Genomic DNA, 18,856 nt, shown 5'->3' on the forward strand with positions numbered 1-18,856 from the left:
GTCTTCAAAGTAGTTACTAAATATGTCTCTTAAAAAGCAGCACTTCTGTTCCTCAATATTTAAAGGTCTGGGGGCTGGGGATGTGGCTCAAGCAGTAGCACGTTCGCCTGGCATGCGCGGGGTGCTGGGTTCTATCCTCAGCACCACATAAAAAATAAAGATGTTGTGTCCACCAAAAACTAAAAAATAAATATTAAAAAATTCTCAAAAAAAAAAAAGATTTAATGGTCTTCATTATTCAATAATCCCATACCCATACTATAAACATTTTTACAGTATTTTGTGACAACACACTTTCTCAATTAATAAGATATCCCCCTGTTCCAAGGGGCTCAAAATCAGAGCTCCTACCTGCTCCTGTTCCTTACTACTTGTAAATCCTGGTCCCAGAGAACTTGCCAGAAATACTCAGTTATAGTTTATCCTGCATGTATTAACTGTTCTTTCTTCTGTACCTAAGAATTATTAAAGGTTTTTATAAAGAGTAAATAAATCAAAAGACTGGCATCAGAATAAATCCTGTGCATTTTTATGAACAAATTTTTACAAAAATTATTTTTTCTGACAGAACAATAAAACATACAGAAAAGTAGTTAAAGAAAACCAATTATAAATGATTTGGAAATAGAGAAAGTTTTTACTGACCTCATGATATATAAACCAAGTCCTATTAATATTAACCACACACAAATTCAAACTACAAGTCACCTTTAGTTAACAAAAATTTCACTAATATTAATATGAACTTAAAGCTTTTACTGAAGAAGAAAGAACTTTGTTTCTAAACTGAATAAAAGGGTTTGTGATTATTAATCACAACAAAAAACTACAAAAGAAAAATCATGCTTCCAAATCAAGGAAATCATGGACAACTCATTCAAAAACAGAGCTTATGTAATAATTTTCTGAAGTTGTATATGCCCTCACTGTTCAGAGAAAATCCCATTCAAGAAACAAATACATACAAATCAAGATGAAAACTTTAAAGTTTAAACATTTCTTAAATTTTCTGTATCTTTCTTGAAAAACTAATAAGAGCAAAGTCTTAACCAAAGCATACTTAAAGCCATATTAATCAAATGTGTATACAAGAGAGAGATTAATTTTGCTAAACTGTGTACATAAGGTGGGATGAAAGGCAGTGCATAACTAGTACATTATTTCATTATTATGTTCTCATGTTAAGTGTAAACAACCTTATTTTCTAAAGTCAAAAATTGGCTTTTTAAGAGATTAATACAAGTTCAAAATAACAAAGTTATTAAAGTTACTGTCATCAATAAAAGAATCTTCTAATAAACATAAGCATATATTTAATTAATTTAATATATATTAATATCTGATTTCCTAAGTGTCAGGCATTCTTCTAAGACTTTGATATATATCAGTGAATGAATAAGACAAAAAAACCCTGCTCTCATGGAGCTTACATTCTAGAGCTCAACTACTTTTTTCTCCCATGAGTTCATGTTTTTCACATCAAAAACAAGGAGGAAACCAGGCATGGTGGTACATGCCTATATTTCCCAGAAACTGGGGCAGAAGAATCACAAGCTTAAAGCCAGCCTGGGCAACTTTTTCAGACACTGCTCAAAATAAAAGGGCTGGGAAGTGGTTCAGTGGTAGAGCACTTGCCTAGCATACATGAGTCCCTGTGTTCAATACCTAGCTCCACAAAAAATAAACTTTAAAAAGGAGGGCAGGGCTGGAGATGTAGCTCAGTGGTACTGCACTCCTAGGGAGACCCAAGGAGGAATGTACTGGGGCCTCTCTTTATAACCACATAAATAACTAAGATTTTTCCTTCATCATTTCCCTGAAAATCATCACAGCCACCAATCCTTCATGCAACAAAGTAAACAAAATATTTTTCCCCATAATTATATTCCAACTAAAAACAGGATTTCAACTTCCTAATGCCAACAGAAGTGACTCCTAAGTCACCAGCTCTACAGGAGCTCAAAATTGTTTCATAATAATTTTAGAATTTCAAGTAATATGAAACTCAACCGTTTAAGTAAATGAAATTTATTTTTTAAATAAAAGCTAAAAGTTGTCATCAAACCAAAAGTAAAGTTCACATCTTATCAAAATTTCATATCAAGGCCAGTATTGGTGGTACATGCCCATAATCCCAGCAACTCATGAGGCTGATGCAAGAGCATCACAAGTTTTAGGCAAGGCTCAGCGAATTAGCAAGGTCCTAAGAGGTCCAACTTGGTGAGACCCTGTCTCAAAATAAAAAATAAGTAAGGCTAGGGATGTGGCTCAATGGTTAAGCCACTCCTGGGTTCAATCCCTGGTACCAAAAAAAGAAAAAAAAAAAATCCACGTCAAGGTGGCATAAGTTTTGTTTTGTTTTTTGTTTGTTTGTTTTTAATTTAGTACCTAATTTTTTGGCAATTGCATAAGCTTCATCTGATGACTTTGCCACATATCCTTTGGGAACGGAGACACCAGCTTCTTGCAACAATTCCATACTCATGTATTCATGCAATGAGAGATTCCTTTGCTGTTGCTGCTGTATTTGGAGTCCATGGTTATTAAACAATCCAGAACTTCCCAGAACCTAGAGAAATTAGGAACATATTATGTATGACAATGACTTGGCAGTTATTGTTAGAAACACTTTTTGAAATACTTTGTGTATATAGAGTACTTGGTTCTTCATAAGCATAATAAAACTGTTATATTAAATCATCAACTAGAAAATGGAAAGCTAATCTATTAGCTAATTATCAAACATTATTCTTACAGCTTTAACTATTTCCTCATTATCTCAAGTTCTTATCTTACATTTGAGCTTTACTATCATCTCTAATGACTGGTCATTTTTACCTGAATGGCAAATTCAGCAGATCTAACAACAATTTCACCTTTTACACCAAACCAAAAAATCCTTCCCAACTTCCCTCTACCATTTCTCCAGCACCTAACAAATCATCTGGCACTAAATATGTAATGACTGAATGATTTGGTACAATCACTTTTCAAACACTCAAAGACTCAGAAACCTTGGCATCACCTGTAGTGCATACTGTGGTGTGCTGCCCAGATCCCTCCTTCAGGACTAGGCACTTATAGCCATAGCTGACTGCTGACAGCTCTAAGGTAAGTCCTCTCACTGGCAACTCTTTGGCCAAAATCACACCTCCTTCCTAATGGCAGCTTGCATACACTGACATCAATAGGAGTAGAGGGAGGAATATAAAGACCTGGCACCTCATTCCAACTAGGGACAATTTAGAATAGCCATCCTGGTTTCAAATCTCCCACAGGAATGGCAGGTCTGTTACAACTGCATCACAATTCTACTCCCACTAGTCAATTCTTCTGTCTTCACTCTCCAAGAGGTTTTGATTCAGGGACCACTTTCCAATAAATTTCTTCCACACAACTCTCTACCTCAGCCTTCAAAGCTCAGCACCAATCTGCAACAAGGTATCCTTCCAAATTATCCCTTACCTAGTACCTCTTTTACAAGACCAGTCCAGGTGTTTGTCCTTCACAATTGGAGTAGAAAAGCTTCCAAGAAGGCCAAGTAAAAACTCTTTGCTTTTCAATCTATTGATTGCATATGCATTCATCATATCAAATATTTATTGAGCATCTAGATACTAGAAATAGAGCAGTAAACCAAACTATATAACTCTATCCCTTAAGATTTACATTCTAGTGTGTACATTTAGAACACTAGGGACAGGGACAGACCATAAATAAACATTATGCCAGATGGCAGTAAGAGACAGTAAAAAGAAAATAAAGATGAGGGAGTGCTGTTTTACACAGGGAAAAGAAAACTAATATTTCCCTGAGTATAGGTGAGTCAGAATTACTCTTACAAAAAGAAGTAGGAAATAGTTTTATCTTACTGCCTAAAGAAAAAGGAATATGAGGGTTAGACTTTCAGTTTCCCATATCAGGGCCACAACATGGAAAACCTAAAGAAGGATGACCATCAGCAAGATCTCCATCATCTATTCGTCCCAAAGTCTCCACCAAGGTACAGCCCAGGCTTAACATATCATATAACATGTTGAAACACCTTCATTCTTTTTTCAAACTACTCAATCCTATCACCTTTGCAAAGCAATATACAGAACAAATTAAGTACTATACAAGATGACTACAGTGGAATCACTTTAAGGTTTAGCCACATACTTTCATTATGTCCACACAGAATGCAATATACTGAAACATGGTTCATATGAAACACACAATATCACAAGAATTGAATTTAAAGGAGTCTAATAAAAAGTCTGTTTCTTAGAGTAGGATCATGATCCATGGCATCAAAATTAAATCTGTTTCTAAAAATGCAGATTCCTGGGCCCAGGCCTCATCTAAAAAATTAGAATCTCTGAACTGGGCCTAAGGAAACCTGCATTAGTAACAATTCACTCAGTTGATTCTTAAGGACCCTACAGTATATAGTAGCTCATTTATGATTCATTTGGTATGCTAAAATCCTGACTAACATTTCAGCTGGAGAACTCAATTCCTTGATACTGTCACTTCAATATTAAAAGTTAGCAACCTCCCAAGCTTTTCTGAACATCTATCTTCTGACCCAGAAATTTCATTCCAGGGTATGTATCACCAGAAATGAGACAGATGTCTACCAACAGACATATATAAGAATGACCATAGTAAGCTTTTACGAAACAGACAAAAGGTAAATGACCTGACTGTCCATCAACAAGGGAATGGATAGTTTGTGTTACATTCATATAATAGGATACTAAAGAGCAATAAACAAACAACAAAAAAAGAACTACTGCTCATCTATCAGTAGATTAATCACACAAACATAATATTGAAGGAAAGATGCCAGACACAAAAATACACTCCTATATATCTCTTTTTATATAGTTCAAAATCAGTCAATAATAATCTATGATGGTAGAAGTCATAATTAGTGGTGACCTTCTGTAGGAGAATATTGATAAAGAGAGGGAACCTAGAAGTTTTCTGAGCTGAAAACATTATATATCTTGATCTGGATTGTGGTTAAAGAGGCAGGGGCAGGGGGCAGCAAGTGAGTACTTAGTGTAAGCCTGGCGAAAATGATCATACACTCAAATAGTTTTTGAATATCAGTATAACAGAAAGTGTGCTAAAAACCAAGGCCAAGTTGGTCCCAGCCATAGAGTTCACAGATACCTAAATAAACAATAGTAATATATACAGAACACTATGTCAGTAGTAGATAAGTTACTGGTTGCACCTAATTAGCTAAATGGATCAGAAGAAAAGATTCCTGCCCCCAGAAAGAAGAGGTTGCTCAACCAATACAAAGTTACAATTAGACAGCAGGAGTATGTTCTAGTGACTATCACACAGCAGGGTGATTGTGATTAACAACAATGTATTATTTATTTTAAAACAGCTAGAAGAGAGGATTTTTTAATGTTCTTACCACAAAGAAATGAAAAATGGATATGGTGATGGATATGCTACTTACCCTGGTAGACTTATATTGAAAAAAAAAAAAAAAAATATATATATATATATATATATATATATATATATATTTTTTTTTTTTTTTTCAAACATCACACTAAACCCCAAAAATATATAAAATTATGTGCCAACTAAATAGAAAATAAAACTTAAAAAAAAAATCCCACTGCCAAAAGGTTAACAATTCCTGGTCAAATTCAAGAAAATCTCTTAATTATATGCTCATAACATGGGCTATTTCAACAATTATACAAAAAAAAAAAAAAAAACCCAGAATGAGGACTACACAAAATGTTGAAGAGAAATGCTAAACTCAATGTGTGACCTTGAACACATCTCCTGGGACTATGCACTCTGTGTCCCCATTCAAAAAGCGAGAGTTTAGACCAATGTCTTTGGAAACTCTAAAGCTAAATATCTTAATGCCAGGGTGGCAACGAAGCAAAGCTGTTATAAAGACAATATATTAGGCATCACCATATGGAGAAACAAAGATTTTTTTAAAGGAATTTCCAAAAGGACAAAGATTATGATTAAAATGAAAACATACTTGTTCTCCAAATCCCTATTATCTACAAACTAGGCAGCACTCTAAGAAAGTTCGAGGCCAAAAAGAAATTAAAAAAAAAAAATCACTTCTATTAGGAAACAAACTCATAGAACTCACTAACCCTAAACTGAAAGTACAAATAGCTTGGGGGGGAAAAAAAAAAAAAGCCTAAGTCTATTCATTCATGGTATGTCTGAAAAGTTCTTTCAAAAAATAACCTAATACTCTGGAAGTGGTTCAATAAGACAATCATACTCTTCCATCGTTCTTGGTGTTAAGTATGGGAAAGAATAGGCCAATTTCATGTTCCTGCTGTTTTAGAGCAGACTCAAGCACTTTGGCTTCTGAACAAGACAGTTCTGAAATTAAAAATTCTCAGCTTTCACCTTACCTGCTAGGTTACCTGACCCAAATTACTTGTTCTCGTAGCCACAGTCACAGTATCAACCATGCAGGTCTTACTGTCTCTCTCAGTGCTGCTGAAAAAGCTAAAGCGCTTAGTAGCACACTATCTGACACACTATGAATACTTAAAAACAAAACAACAAAAGTGGCTACTAAGTTACAGTCTGTCCAGAAATTAAGTGATTCAAAAGATTATTTTCCTTCCCCAACTGTTGAACTTCTACTAACCAACAGAACAATAACATCAATACTTCGGGGAGGGCAACTCGGCAGTCACTGCTGGTCGTCTTCAGTCTTTCCTACCTGTGACAGCTCCCCAGAGACACAGAGTACACTTGAAGGGCATTCCCCCCCCACCCAAAGAGGGGCCACAGAGGCCTCGGCCTGCCGGCCGGGAACGTGGGGTGGCGGCACAAACTACCCCGGCCCCTTCACTTCCATTCCGAGCCCGCCCACTCCCCCGTAGTCTCCTCAGAAAGTACGCGAGCAGCAGAAGCCGGACCTCCTAGCCGAGGGCTGGAGACCAGCGGCGCCAACATGGGCCTGCTCGCAGTCCTGGCTAGCAGCACTCCCGGGCAAGCCGCCCATGGGGCCCGCTAGGGCACCCAGGAAATGTCATCGCCGGCGAAGTGACCCCGAACCGGGCCCTAGGTCCCCTCATATTCCGGCCACAGGGGCCACGAGTCCCACCTCGCCCTTTATCCTGTCGACCCCTGAGGTGAAAGCAGTCTAGACAGAAATACCTGGGCGGCGGCCCTAAGCGCCGTCCGGGGCCGGTGGCTCCTAAGGGCGGCGGCGGCCAACAGCCGGCTATAGAACATGGAGGCCGCCATTTCTGAGTTCGACTGGGTACCCTCGCTCCTAGCGCAGGCGCAAAGGCGCGCTGCGGCCCGAAGCGCAGAGGCTCCGGAGGCGCTCGCCGCCCCGCCCACCACGCGTCGAAGGCGGGGCCTCGGGTTAACTGCTGCAGCCAGGCTTCCAGTGCCTGGGAAAAGCAGTGTCTTCCCTGCTGAAGTTAAGCTGGATTTGACCCGCGCAAAGCTAGCTTTGACCTTTGGAACTTTCACTGCAGCCTCTTATTAAACGTGAAGCCTGAAGGCGAGGTGAACGTTTCTTATGAATTGCAGTGGAAAGATGACCAGAGTCGCTACTTGGGCGACCTTAACTTCGAGCCTCGGTTGCATCTTCCGTAAAATGGGGTTCATTCAAGAAATGATTACTGAATTTCTGCTTTGTGTTAAACACCGCGCTGATGCTGATACAATAGTTAGGGAAGGGGGAGGGGGGGGGAACAGCTTTTCTGACGCTCGGGAAGAAGAAATGGAGTACTAGTTACCAAAGCTGAGGGCACAGTGAAATCAGCTGGAAAGCCATAACCCCCGCTGAGGGGAGTGAGGACACTTGTGTTTCTGGGAGTTCTTTTCTTTTTTATTTTAATTTATTTTCATGTGGTGCTGAGGATGGAACTCAGTGCCTCACAAGTGCTAGGCGAGGGATCTACCGCTGACCCACAACCCCAGCCCTTTCTGGGAGTTTTCTAGGTGACTCTGATGCACATAGGGCTTCCCAATAAAATCTGCCCCCTGGAATAAAGACGCGTGCTCAACGCCTGTTCGGCTTTCACCATCATGGAGCTTTAAAATGTATAAAACCGATTTCAGTGGTCGCCTATCCACTGCTTTTTGCAGCTCCTAAAATCTCTGCATTCTTAAACTTCATAAAGACAGGACCTCCTTATAGACATTTTAGTTCCATTGGTACTAGTAGAGGACTGGCCTCAAGGTTTCTTTCATCACTAATAGATATTCTGCATTGTTAGAAACAGGGAAAGGGGAGAAACGGCATTGGTAGTTCAAACATCTCTTGCTTCACCTTCCTACTGCTCATTATAATCAAATAAGGTTTGGATGATCTGGTTGAAAGGAGGGCAGGAACCTATCAATTTCTGCTGGAAGCACATATCCCATCATATATAAAGAGGTCCTACTTGCTGTCAAGCCAGCTCTCTTTTTTAATTGGTAATAAAGACAGCAGTTGAGCCATCACATAGGACCACACAACCAACCATCTGAGTCCAAAAGCAGGTATTTTAAGGACAAGTAGTTAAACCCAGAATAAAGTTCTGTACATCATGATACTATCTATAAATGAAATATTTGGGAATCAACCTAATAAAAGAGGTGAAAGACCTCTACAAGAAAACTACAGAAACTAAAGAAAGAAATTGAAGAAGACTAACTTAGAAGATGGAAAGATCTCTCATGCTCTTGGATAGGCAGAATTAACTTTGTGAAAAAGGCCATACTATCAAAAGTGTTATACAGATTTAATACAATTTCTATTAAAATCCCAATGGCATTCTTTATAGAAATAGAAAACGCAGTCATGAAATTCATTTGGAAAAATAAGAATAGCCAAAGCAATCCTTAGCAAGAAAAGTGAAGCAGGAGGCAACACAATACCAGAACTTAAATTATACTACAGAGCCATAGTAACAAAAATGGCATAGTATTGGCACCAAAACAGATGCATAGACCAAATGGTACAGAATAGAAGGCACAGAGACAAATCCACATAAATACAGTTATCTCATACTAGACAAAGGCACTGAAAACACATATTGGAGAAAAGATAGCCTTTACAACAAATGGTGCTGGGAAAACTGGAAATCCATATGTAGCAAAATGAAATTAAATCTCTATCTCTTAGCCTGCAAAAAATCAACACAAAGTGGATCAAGGACTTAGGCACTAGAACAGAGACCCTACACCTAATAGAATAAAAAGTGAAACCAAACCTCCACCATGTTGGCTTAGGAATTGAATTTCTGAACAAGACCCATAAAGGTCAAGAAATAAAATCAATAGTCAATAAATGGGATGGATTCAAATTAATAAGCTTCTTCTCAGCAAAGGAAACGATCATAATGTGAAGAGAGAGCCTACAGAATGGGAGAAAAATCTTTACCACATGCACCTCAGATAGAGCAGTAATCTCCAGGATATATAAAGAACTCAAAAACTTAACACTAAAAACATAAATAACCTAATCAATAAATGGGCTAAGGAACTGAACAGACACTTCACAGAAGAAATACAATTGATCCAAAAAATTATGAAAAAATGTTCAAAATCTCTAGCAATTACAGAAATGCAAATCAAAACTGAGATTTCATCTCACTCCAGTCAGAATGACAATTATCAAAAATACAAGCAACAATAAATGTTGGCAAGCACGTGGGGGAAAAGGTTCACTCATACATTGCTGGTGGGACTGCAAATTGGTGCAACCACTATGGAAAGCAATATGGAGATTCCTCAAAAAACTTGGAATGAATCCACAATTTCACCTAACTATCCCACTCCTCCACATCAATGTTTATAGAAGCTCAATCACTCTAGCTGAACTATGGAACCAACCTAGGTACCCTTCAATAGATGAATGAATAAAGAAAATGTGGTATATATACACAATGGACTATTACTCAGCCTTAAAGAAGAATGAAATTATGGCATTAGCCAGTAAATGGATTGAGCTAGAGAACATCTTACTAAGCGAAATAAGTCAATCCCAAAGAAACAAGAGCTGAATGTTTTCTCTGATATACAGATGCTAATTCACAATTGGAGGTAGGTATAGAAGAATAGAGGTACTTTGGATTAGACAGAGGAGAATGAAGGGAGGGATAGTAGAATTAATCAGACATTATTATCTTATGTACATGTATGATTACATGAGTGGTGTAATTCTCCATCAACTACAACCAGAAGAATGAGAAGTTATACCCCATTTAAGTATGATGTGTCATGTATAAATACTTAGAACAAATTTTTTTAAAAAAAGAATTCAAGGGCCGGGGTTGTGGCTCAGTGGTAGAGCACTTGCCTAGCATGTGCACGCCCTGGGTTCGATCCTCAGCACCACATAAAAATAAAGGTATTGTGTCCAACTACAACTAAAAAATAAATACTTAAAAAAAATTCAAGAAGGTAAAATGATGATGAGCCTCCCACCTGCTAACCTTGTTATATTTTTAGGCAATCTGGAACTGGGGGACATTATGTTAAGTGAAATAAGCCAGACACAGAAAAACAAGTACACTATGTTCTCTCTGTTAAATGGAAGTTTAAAAAGTTCACTTGAAAGCAAAATAGTGATTACTAGCAAGTAGGGGAGTGGAGTATGGAAAACAAGAGATTGGATTTGATCTGTGCATGCAGTATCATGTATGGAAATATCACAGTGAGTCCCATTAATATGTACAGTTACTGTGTGTTCATAGAAAAATTAACACAGAAGCTTTACACAGAAGCTACTTTTTTCACAGCAAAAACTTGCAATTCTTATACATAATGATCTTAGAAATTAGTAGTGGGAAGTACAGGACAGCAGAATATAATGAGTGCATTAGATGCTGAGTTGTTTTTGTTTTTGTTTGGTGTGGGGAGCTGCGAGGAAGAAGAGAAAATTAGTTGTTCTCCAAGTACAATGGAATTCCTGCCTTTGACCTTTCTCTATATTTGCTTTCACTAGGAAAGTAAGGGCACAGAGTTCTGCTTGCAGGAAAAAAGAGAAAATAAATTTCCTGAGGGGGAGAAGATTTTAATATCCCCCCAATCCTTTAAATCACTTTAAATTTTTATACCCTCCACATTTTGATGACCAGAGACAAAGCCTTAGCTGATATGTTTTACTGTTAACTTTAGAATTAATAATACAAAGTGCTGTAGAAACACCACCACAAGATTTGCTTACCCAAACTTCTACTTAGGGCCAAGATGAATAATAGCCATTTATTGAACACTTAGTCACATTCTTACATAAATATTCTGAGTTAGTCCTGACAACAATCCTACATTTTACAGAAGGAAAAATAGAGGTTTAGAAACAATACATAATTTTCCTAGTATCACAATTTTTATTTTGGTTACTTCCCGATTCAGCATGGTAGGAAGAAAATTTGAGATTATAATTGAGATTCATGCCTCTCTTTTTCATTTTTTTGCCCCTTATCTTTCATACCATTTAATTAATAATATTCACCACCTAAAGAAAAGAATGATAGAGGATAGATTTGAAGTTGCAAATAAACATATTGTACTTTGAATTGCAAGAGACTGGACTTTGAGTTTCAAAAAGTCAAAGTCCATAAGGACTCAGACTCCAGGAAAAATTATGTGTCAGAAATAGAATTGGAATTACCTCACCCCTAGGGAGAATGGGGAGAGGAGAATAAGAAGGGAAGCAAGAAACTTAGTGATGTTTCCCCAAGAAGGATGCCTGTGCTGTGTATTCCCAAGAGCCACTGTGTCTAGGACAAAGGGCAAGTCCACCCCTAGAGAGATTTGGGAATCTAGAACAAAGAGCACTGAAGGGACACTCAAGATCTCAAAATGTCTTGAGCACAGGGAAGAAATGAAAACCTAGTAAGCAGGTGTTTCCTTGTAGATGAAGCTAAATCATATTGCTGGGATTTATACCTACTCAACAGAGTGGGGAGGCCTAGGCTTTCAGTGCTCTTAAGACTGTGGAGATAAGTTTGGTGCTTCCACAGGTAAAAATATGGATTATACCTGTAATGAACAATGACCCAGAGTAGATGGTAAGGGGGATATGTCAATAGACACCACCTTAGATAATTACACCAAGGGCTAGATGTTTCCTTTGATCTATTGAAACATATATTTCCCAGATCTAAGGTGTATGGAAAGAGAACAGATCCTGATTTAACAGACATTAAGTTTCTGGCAATTGGTATAAGAAGGATTAATGCCGGAGTTCAAATTCAGATGTAGAAAAATAAGCCATATTTCTCATACAGGTGAACATATAGAATGAACTATTCTATATAGTTCAACTCTGACTGTATCCAAGAATCACCTGGAAAGCTTATTAAAAAATACCTTTGGGCTGGGGTTGTGACTCAGTGGTAGAGCACTTACCTAGCATGTGTGAGGCACTGGGTTCGATTCTCCACACCACGTGTAAATAAACAAAATAAAGGTCCGATGCTGAGAGCCATTGCCAAGTAGGAATGACGCATGGCAATTTCCTTGTCAGCCTACCCAATGTTGCTTAGAGGGAGGACTCTCCATTGTGGAAATGGGCTTGCCTTGGACCCAGGTCATTTACAGTGACATTGCATGAATGTTTGAGTAAGGTGACCCTGCTCAAGGACCAGGGCGGATCCGGGTTTAGGGCGGATCAGGGTTTAGGGAGATCCGGGTTTAGGGCGGTTCCAGGTTTAAGGTGATTCCTGCTGGGAATAGGGCGTATCCTGCTGCCTCAGGCGCCCACCCGCTCCTTGAGTGTTGAGTTCTCTTGGGATTCGGAGAGTATTTGGGATTCAGAGCCCGGTGGAGAGTATGAATTTTCCCCAGAACGTGCTTGTAGAGTGCCGGTGAGAGGTCGGGAATAAAGACTTGCTGTTTGAATCTACAAGGCTGTGAGTGGCTCGTGATTTTGTGCCCAGCCAGAATGCGGCAGTCCATTGACAACTAAAAAAAATTTTTTTAAATATCTTTGCTTGGGCCCCATCATCAAGGATTATAATTTAGTTGCCTGTTGTGGGACCTATGGTAGTATTTTATAAATGTTTCCCTAGTATTTCTAATGAGTACTCAGGAATGACAACCACTCTTGTCCTGCTCTTTCTATTATCCTCTCTGTAAGGGTAAAAGAAATTGAAGTTAAAGCGTAAAAGTTAAAGGGTAAAAGACTGGGTGTTGTAAAGTTTCTAAGCTGCAAGGTCTGAGTTAAAATGTAAAGGATTAGGTATTGTTAGGTTTCTATGCTACCTGCAAAACCTGAAATTTCTGTAGCTGTTAAGACAATGCTTAGAACCGCCCAGTAAACATTTCCCCTGACTGTTTGGTTGTTTAATAACTGAAGGGCTCTGTGTGGTTGCACGTAGGCCTTGCAGGGCCTGAACCAATCAGTTTGAATGTGTACCCCGTTTAGAAATGACCTATCACTCCAGCCTGACCTGTTCCTGCCAATGAATGAACTAATCATGTTTAGGAGTTGTTGTTCAATTTTCCCGTGCCTCATGATGATTTGTTCTGATGTATACAAAGCCCTCCGCCCTCCCCAAAAAGTGTACTTAAGCAGTGCTCAGCCCCTGCTCGGGGCTCTGGGCTGCTTTCCCTTCTTGAGTGGGCACGGAGCCCCAGCATGCTGGTTCAATAAATCCCCTTCTGCCAATTGCATGAGTGGTCACTTGGTGGTCTCTTTCTCCAACGTTTCGCGGGAACTTTACATCTCCATCTCATTGGAAGGGAGCAGTCAGTAGGAGAAGAGGAAGCCACCATGGATGAGCACTGGATTTAAAGTCCTTAGATCTATATTTGACTTCCAGCTCTGCTCCATGTTAGCTGTGCAGTCTTAAGTAAGTCACTTACCCTCTCTGAGTTTCAGGTTCCACATTCGCTGTAAAGGATGAATTAGCTGCTGTAACAAATTGCACATGATGATTTAAAAAGCACAGAAATTCATTCTCTCACAGCTCTGGATTCTGGATAGTGAATCCAAACTCATTATCATTGGTCCAGTTCAAGGTGTCAGCAGGGCCATGCTCCCTCTGGAAGCCCTAAGGAAGATCAGTTCCTTGCCTTTTCCTGTTCCCTGTGGCTATTGGCATGCCTTAGCTTATGATTGCTTTACTCCATCTCTGTTTCCTTGTCAAATCTCCTTTGGTTGCCCTTTTATAAGGATACATGTGATTGCATTTAGGTACACCATAATCCAATATAGTGTCCCTATTTCAAGATCCTTAATTTAATAACATCTGCAAACTCCTTTTCTGACATAGAAGATAACATTCACAGGTTCCAGGCATTATGACCTGGACATGCTTCAGAAGGCCATTATTAGTCTGCCACAGTCGGGCTAATAATGAATATCCTGTCCACCTTGCAGGGTCATAGTTAGAAACAAGTAAGATAAGTATATTAAAGCACCTTACAATATTATGCAATCTGTAATCATTATTACTGTTTTTTTGTGGGACTCAGATTTAAATACCTAATGAATTAGGTGTGCTGGGCCTCTGGCAGTCCTGGCACTTCACTTCTGCAGTTCCAAAACATCCCCCCTTAGGCAGAGCCAGGTCTATTCGGGTTCTATACTGTCATTTGTGAAAATGAAAAGCAGCAAGGCACAGTGGCACACACCTATAATGCCAGCGGCTCTGGAGGCTGAGACGGGAGGATTGAGAGTTCAAAGCCAGCCTCAGCAAAAGCAAGGTGCTAAGCAACTCAGTGAGACCCTGTCTCTAAATAAGGTATAAAATAGGGCTGGGGATGTGGCTCAGTGGTTGAGTGCCCCTGAGTTCAATCCCTGGTACACCCCTCCCCCCACCCAAAAAAAGGGCAAAAATGAGCTGAGGATGTGGTTCCATGATTAAGTACCCCTGGGTTTAATTTCTGGTACCAAAAAAAAGCAAAAAAATTAAAAGTGAGTGGACACCAGCACAGTGGTGTATACCTACAATAGGAGGACTTGGGAGGCTGAGGCAAAAGGATTGCCCGGCTCAGCAACTTGATGAGACCTTATGTCAAAATTTAAAAAAAGGTCTGGGGATGTAGCTGAGTCATAGAGTTTCCGTGAATTGAATCCCCAGTAGCAGTAAATAATAAATAATCAAGAAATCATTTTCTCAAGACATTTACTCCTAGCTGTCGGAAAATTGACAAAAATGTATTCTACAGTCTCAAAAACATAGTGTAAAAGGAATTGAGCAAATAAGGAAATATATTACTAGTGGGAACCAGGTTTCTACCAGAGGAGGGAGTTACAAATATGGAAAGAACAAAATTAGAATGAACACTATGAAGTTATTCAGGAATTAAACTTTAGTGTAAATTCATGGTCTTCAATATGTAGGAATAGGGATACACATAAATATAGATATCATATTAGGGCTCTCCAGAGAAAAAGAACCAATAGGATGTGTATATAGAGAAATTTATTTTAAGGAATTTCTCATGATATTTTGGAGGTTGGCAAACCCCAAATCTGCAAGGCAGGCTAGCAGGGATCCAAGGAAGAGCCAATATTGCATTTGAAGTTGAAAGGCCATCAAGATGAAGAATACCCTCTGGCTCAGGAGAGGTCTTACGGAGGGCCATCTGCTTTACTCAGAGTCCACCAACACACATATAAATCTCATTCAGAAACACCTTCATAGAAACATCCAGAATAATGTTTGACCAAATATTTGAGTACTGTGGTCCAGTCAGGTTGACACAAAAAATTAATCATCACAGGTAAAAATGTGTGTGTATGTGTATGCTGAAAGGCCCTGGGATCAGAAACATTCAATAACAATAAAGCATACCTAGTTTCTAGTTCTTGAATTCCCTTTATATGTGTTGGTTTGGGCTTTTTGTTTTTCTGTATGTTTTTTTTTTGTTGTTGTTTTTCTGTATGTAGTGCTAGGGATGAAATTCAGGGCCTCACGCATCCTAGGCAAACACTCTACCACTGATCCACACCCCCATCCAAGATCTTGAATTCTAATAGCTTTCTCCACTGAATGGAACCAGAACTTTCTGGAGAAATAGTTGATTACAGGATTTGGCAGGAAAATTATAAGATAAGCCTGGAAGGGCTGGAGTTGTGGCTTGGCAGAGCATTTGCCTAGCATGTGTGAGGCACTGGGTTCAATTCTCAGCACCATGTATCAAAAATAAAGGTACATTGACAACTAAAAAATATATATTTTTTAAAAAAGATAAGCCTAGAATATTTTGTTGAGCCAAAAAATAAGAATGTACTCAAAGAATGACAGGAATGTGTCACAAATATTTAGAAGTCAATTTGAAAGAGCTCCCATTGGCCAATTATGAGACAATTTGCGCAAGATAGTAAATAAATGTAGGGAAGACGGAGTAGCTATAGTTTTTCTATTACTTTTTCTTAGTACAATTAAACACTGTAGTAGACATTATATATTAAATAAACACATGATGCCTCTGACAGAAACAGGGAAGCTGGTAAGGTAGGGACCTCTGGAACCAAGGAACTACATGGTGTTGAGTTCCCTGTTTTCTCTTTGCCTTATAGTTCCCAAAATATGTGCTCAGGGATCCAGCAAACTGAAAATACTATCTGGGTATAGAAAAAGAAGCCCCAAACATTCTGCTCTTTTGGTGAGGGACTAGGAAAAGTGCAGCCCAGCAAGACTGCTCTACTCTGGCCCAACATCACAGATAAAACTACTGCCCCATCTCAATGATCAGTAGGATCCAAGGGGAGCCAAGAATTCCAACCCCACAGGCTGAAGGAGGTACTCCAACATCCCATGGAGTGTGGCATCAGAGAAGAACTCTGAGAATCTTATCCCCAGTGACTAGTAAAGAACTCCCTTCCTCCTACAATGTCAATGGAGGCCACGTAGAAAGCCTGGACTTCTGTTCCAACCCATCAACAAGGTACTTCTCCCCTTCTGAGGAGGCCAATGGAGAGACAAGGTTTTCACCATTCTAGCCATCCTTACTATAGTGTCAGTGGAAACTCTAACTCTCATACCTGTCCAGCAGTAATGAGAAACCCACAAGTACACCTTCGGGATACTTGTGAACCAAAAGGTGAACCTGTACTTCTACCTCTACCTAGAAGTGCCTAGACAATATTTCTCCCTTTCCCTGCCAGAGCAATGTCAGAAGCAGCCAGCTAAAATTGAAGGGTTAAATAAGATCAAAATCTCCTAACATAATACAAAACATCCAGATTTCAATAGAAAAATCTCTCATTACACCAAGAACCAGAAGGATCTCAAACTGGGGCAAAACACACACACACACATACACACACACACAAAATAAAGCCAGGTGTAGTGTCATACACATGTAATCCCAGCAGTTCTGAAGGCTGAGGCAGGAGGTTTGCAGGTTCAAAGCCAGCCTCAGAATGTGGCAAGGCCCTAAGCAACTCAGGGAGACCTTGACTCTAAATATTTTTTAAATAGGGATGGGGAAGTGGCTCAGAGGTTAAGTATCCCTGAGTTCAATCCCTGGTACAAGAAAAAAAAAGACAATTAATAAATGCAGCCAGGTGGTGGTATATATACACTGTAATCTCAGCAATTCATGAGGCTGAGGCAGAAGGTTCATAAATTCAAGATCAGCCTCAGTAATTTAGCAAGACCCTCTGCAACTAAGTGAGACCCTATCTCAAAATAAAAAAAAAATAAAAAGGACTAGGGATGTAGCTCAGTGATAAAGTGCCTCTGGTTCAATCCCCAGCACCAAAGAAAGAAAAGGAAAAATAAATAGATGCAAACACTGAAATGACAGTGTTAGAATTATTGGACAAAAATTTTAAAGCAGCCAAAATAAAGATGCTTCAGGCAATTATAAACATGCTTGAGACAGCTGAAGAAAATTCTCAGCAAAAATATACAAGTAGGAACTAGGTAGAAATTCTAGAAATGCATACAGACTGGAAAAAAAGAAATTAAAGTGTCTATCATGTTACAGGTGACATTATGGTCAATGATTCTATCCAAATCTTCTTGAATTAATAAGTGAATTCAGCAAGATCTCAGGATATTTTTTTAAATCAATTTTATTTCAGTGTACTAGCAACAAACATGTGGACACATATTAAAAATATAGCTGGGCATGGTGGTGCTTGTCTGTAATCCCAGAGACTGTGGAGACTGAGGCAAGAAGAATAGCAAGTTTAAAGCCAGCCTGGGCAACTTAGAAAGACCCTGTCTGAAAAATAAAAAATAAAGGGCTAGGAATATAGCTCAGTGGTAGAATGTCCCTGGGTTCAATCCTAGTACCACAAAAAAAGATAAATTAAATATATCATTTGCAATTGCTCCAAAATGAAATGTATAATAAAATATTTAGTACTTGTGTGTTCAAAACTACATGAGAACAATTAAAGAAATACTAAGGAAATTAAAAAGGTAAATAAGTGCAGAGGTAGAACATGTTCATAATTTGGAAGACTTGACATAGTAAAAATATAAATTCTCACCAAGTCAATATAGAGATTTAACATCATTCCTATCAGAATCCAAGCAAGACTTTTTTTGTACACATAGATGAGAGTATTCTGAAATGTATATGGAAGAATAGAGGCAAAGAAACTAGGATATTGTTTTAGTCAGCTGTTTTCATTGCTGTAACCAAAAGACCTGACAAGAACAATTATAGGAGGAAAAGTTTATTTGGGAGGCTCATGTTTCAGAAGTCTCAGTCTATAGATGGCTGACTCCATTTATCAGGGCCAGAGGGTGAGGCATGGCAGAAGAGTGTGGCAGAAGAAAGCAGCGCAGGACATGGAACAGGTAGAAGAGAGAGATTCCTCTCACCATGAACAAAACATAATCCCAAAGGCACACCCCCCAGCAACCCACCTCCTCCAGCCACACTCACCTGCCTACAGCTACCACCTAGTTAATACCTAGGAGGAGATTAAAAC

General features: G+C 38.9%; 1 protein-coding gene across 1 annotated transcript in view; it reads right to left on the minus strand.

Moving 5' to 3' along the window:
• The window catches only part of Sucla2 (succinate-CoA ligase ADP-forming subunit beta), a 44,577-nt gene extending 37,276 nt beyond the window's left edge, over positions 1 to 7,301 (minus strand). Inside the window, exons 1-2 of the mRNA XM_027928959.2 lie at positions 7,162 to 7,301; positions 2,389 to 2,569 (exon numbers count right to left, since the gene is read on the minus strand). Coding sequence (XP_027784760.1) covers positions 2,389 to 2,569; positions 7,162 to 7,251 — 271 coding nt within the window. The 5' untranslated portion in view covers positions 7,252 to 7,301. The remainder of the gene's footprint in view (positions 1 to 2,388; positions 2,570 to 7,161) is intronic.
• Positions 7,302 to 18,856: the final 11,555 nt, after the last annotated feature.

Source organism: Marmota flaviventris, chromosome 4 (genome assembly GCF_047511675.1).
Source record: "Marmota flaviventris isolate mMarFla1 chromosome 4, mMarFla1.hap1, whole genome shotgun sequence".
Taxonomy (NCBI): domain Eukaryota; kingdom Metazoa; phylum Chordata; class Mammalia; order Rodentia; family Sciuridae; genus Marmota; species Marmota flaviventris.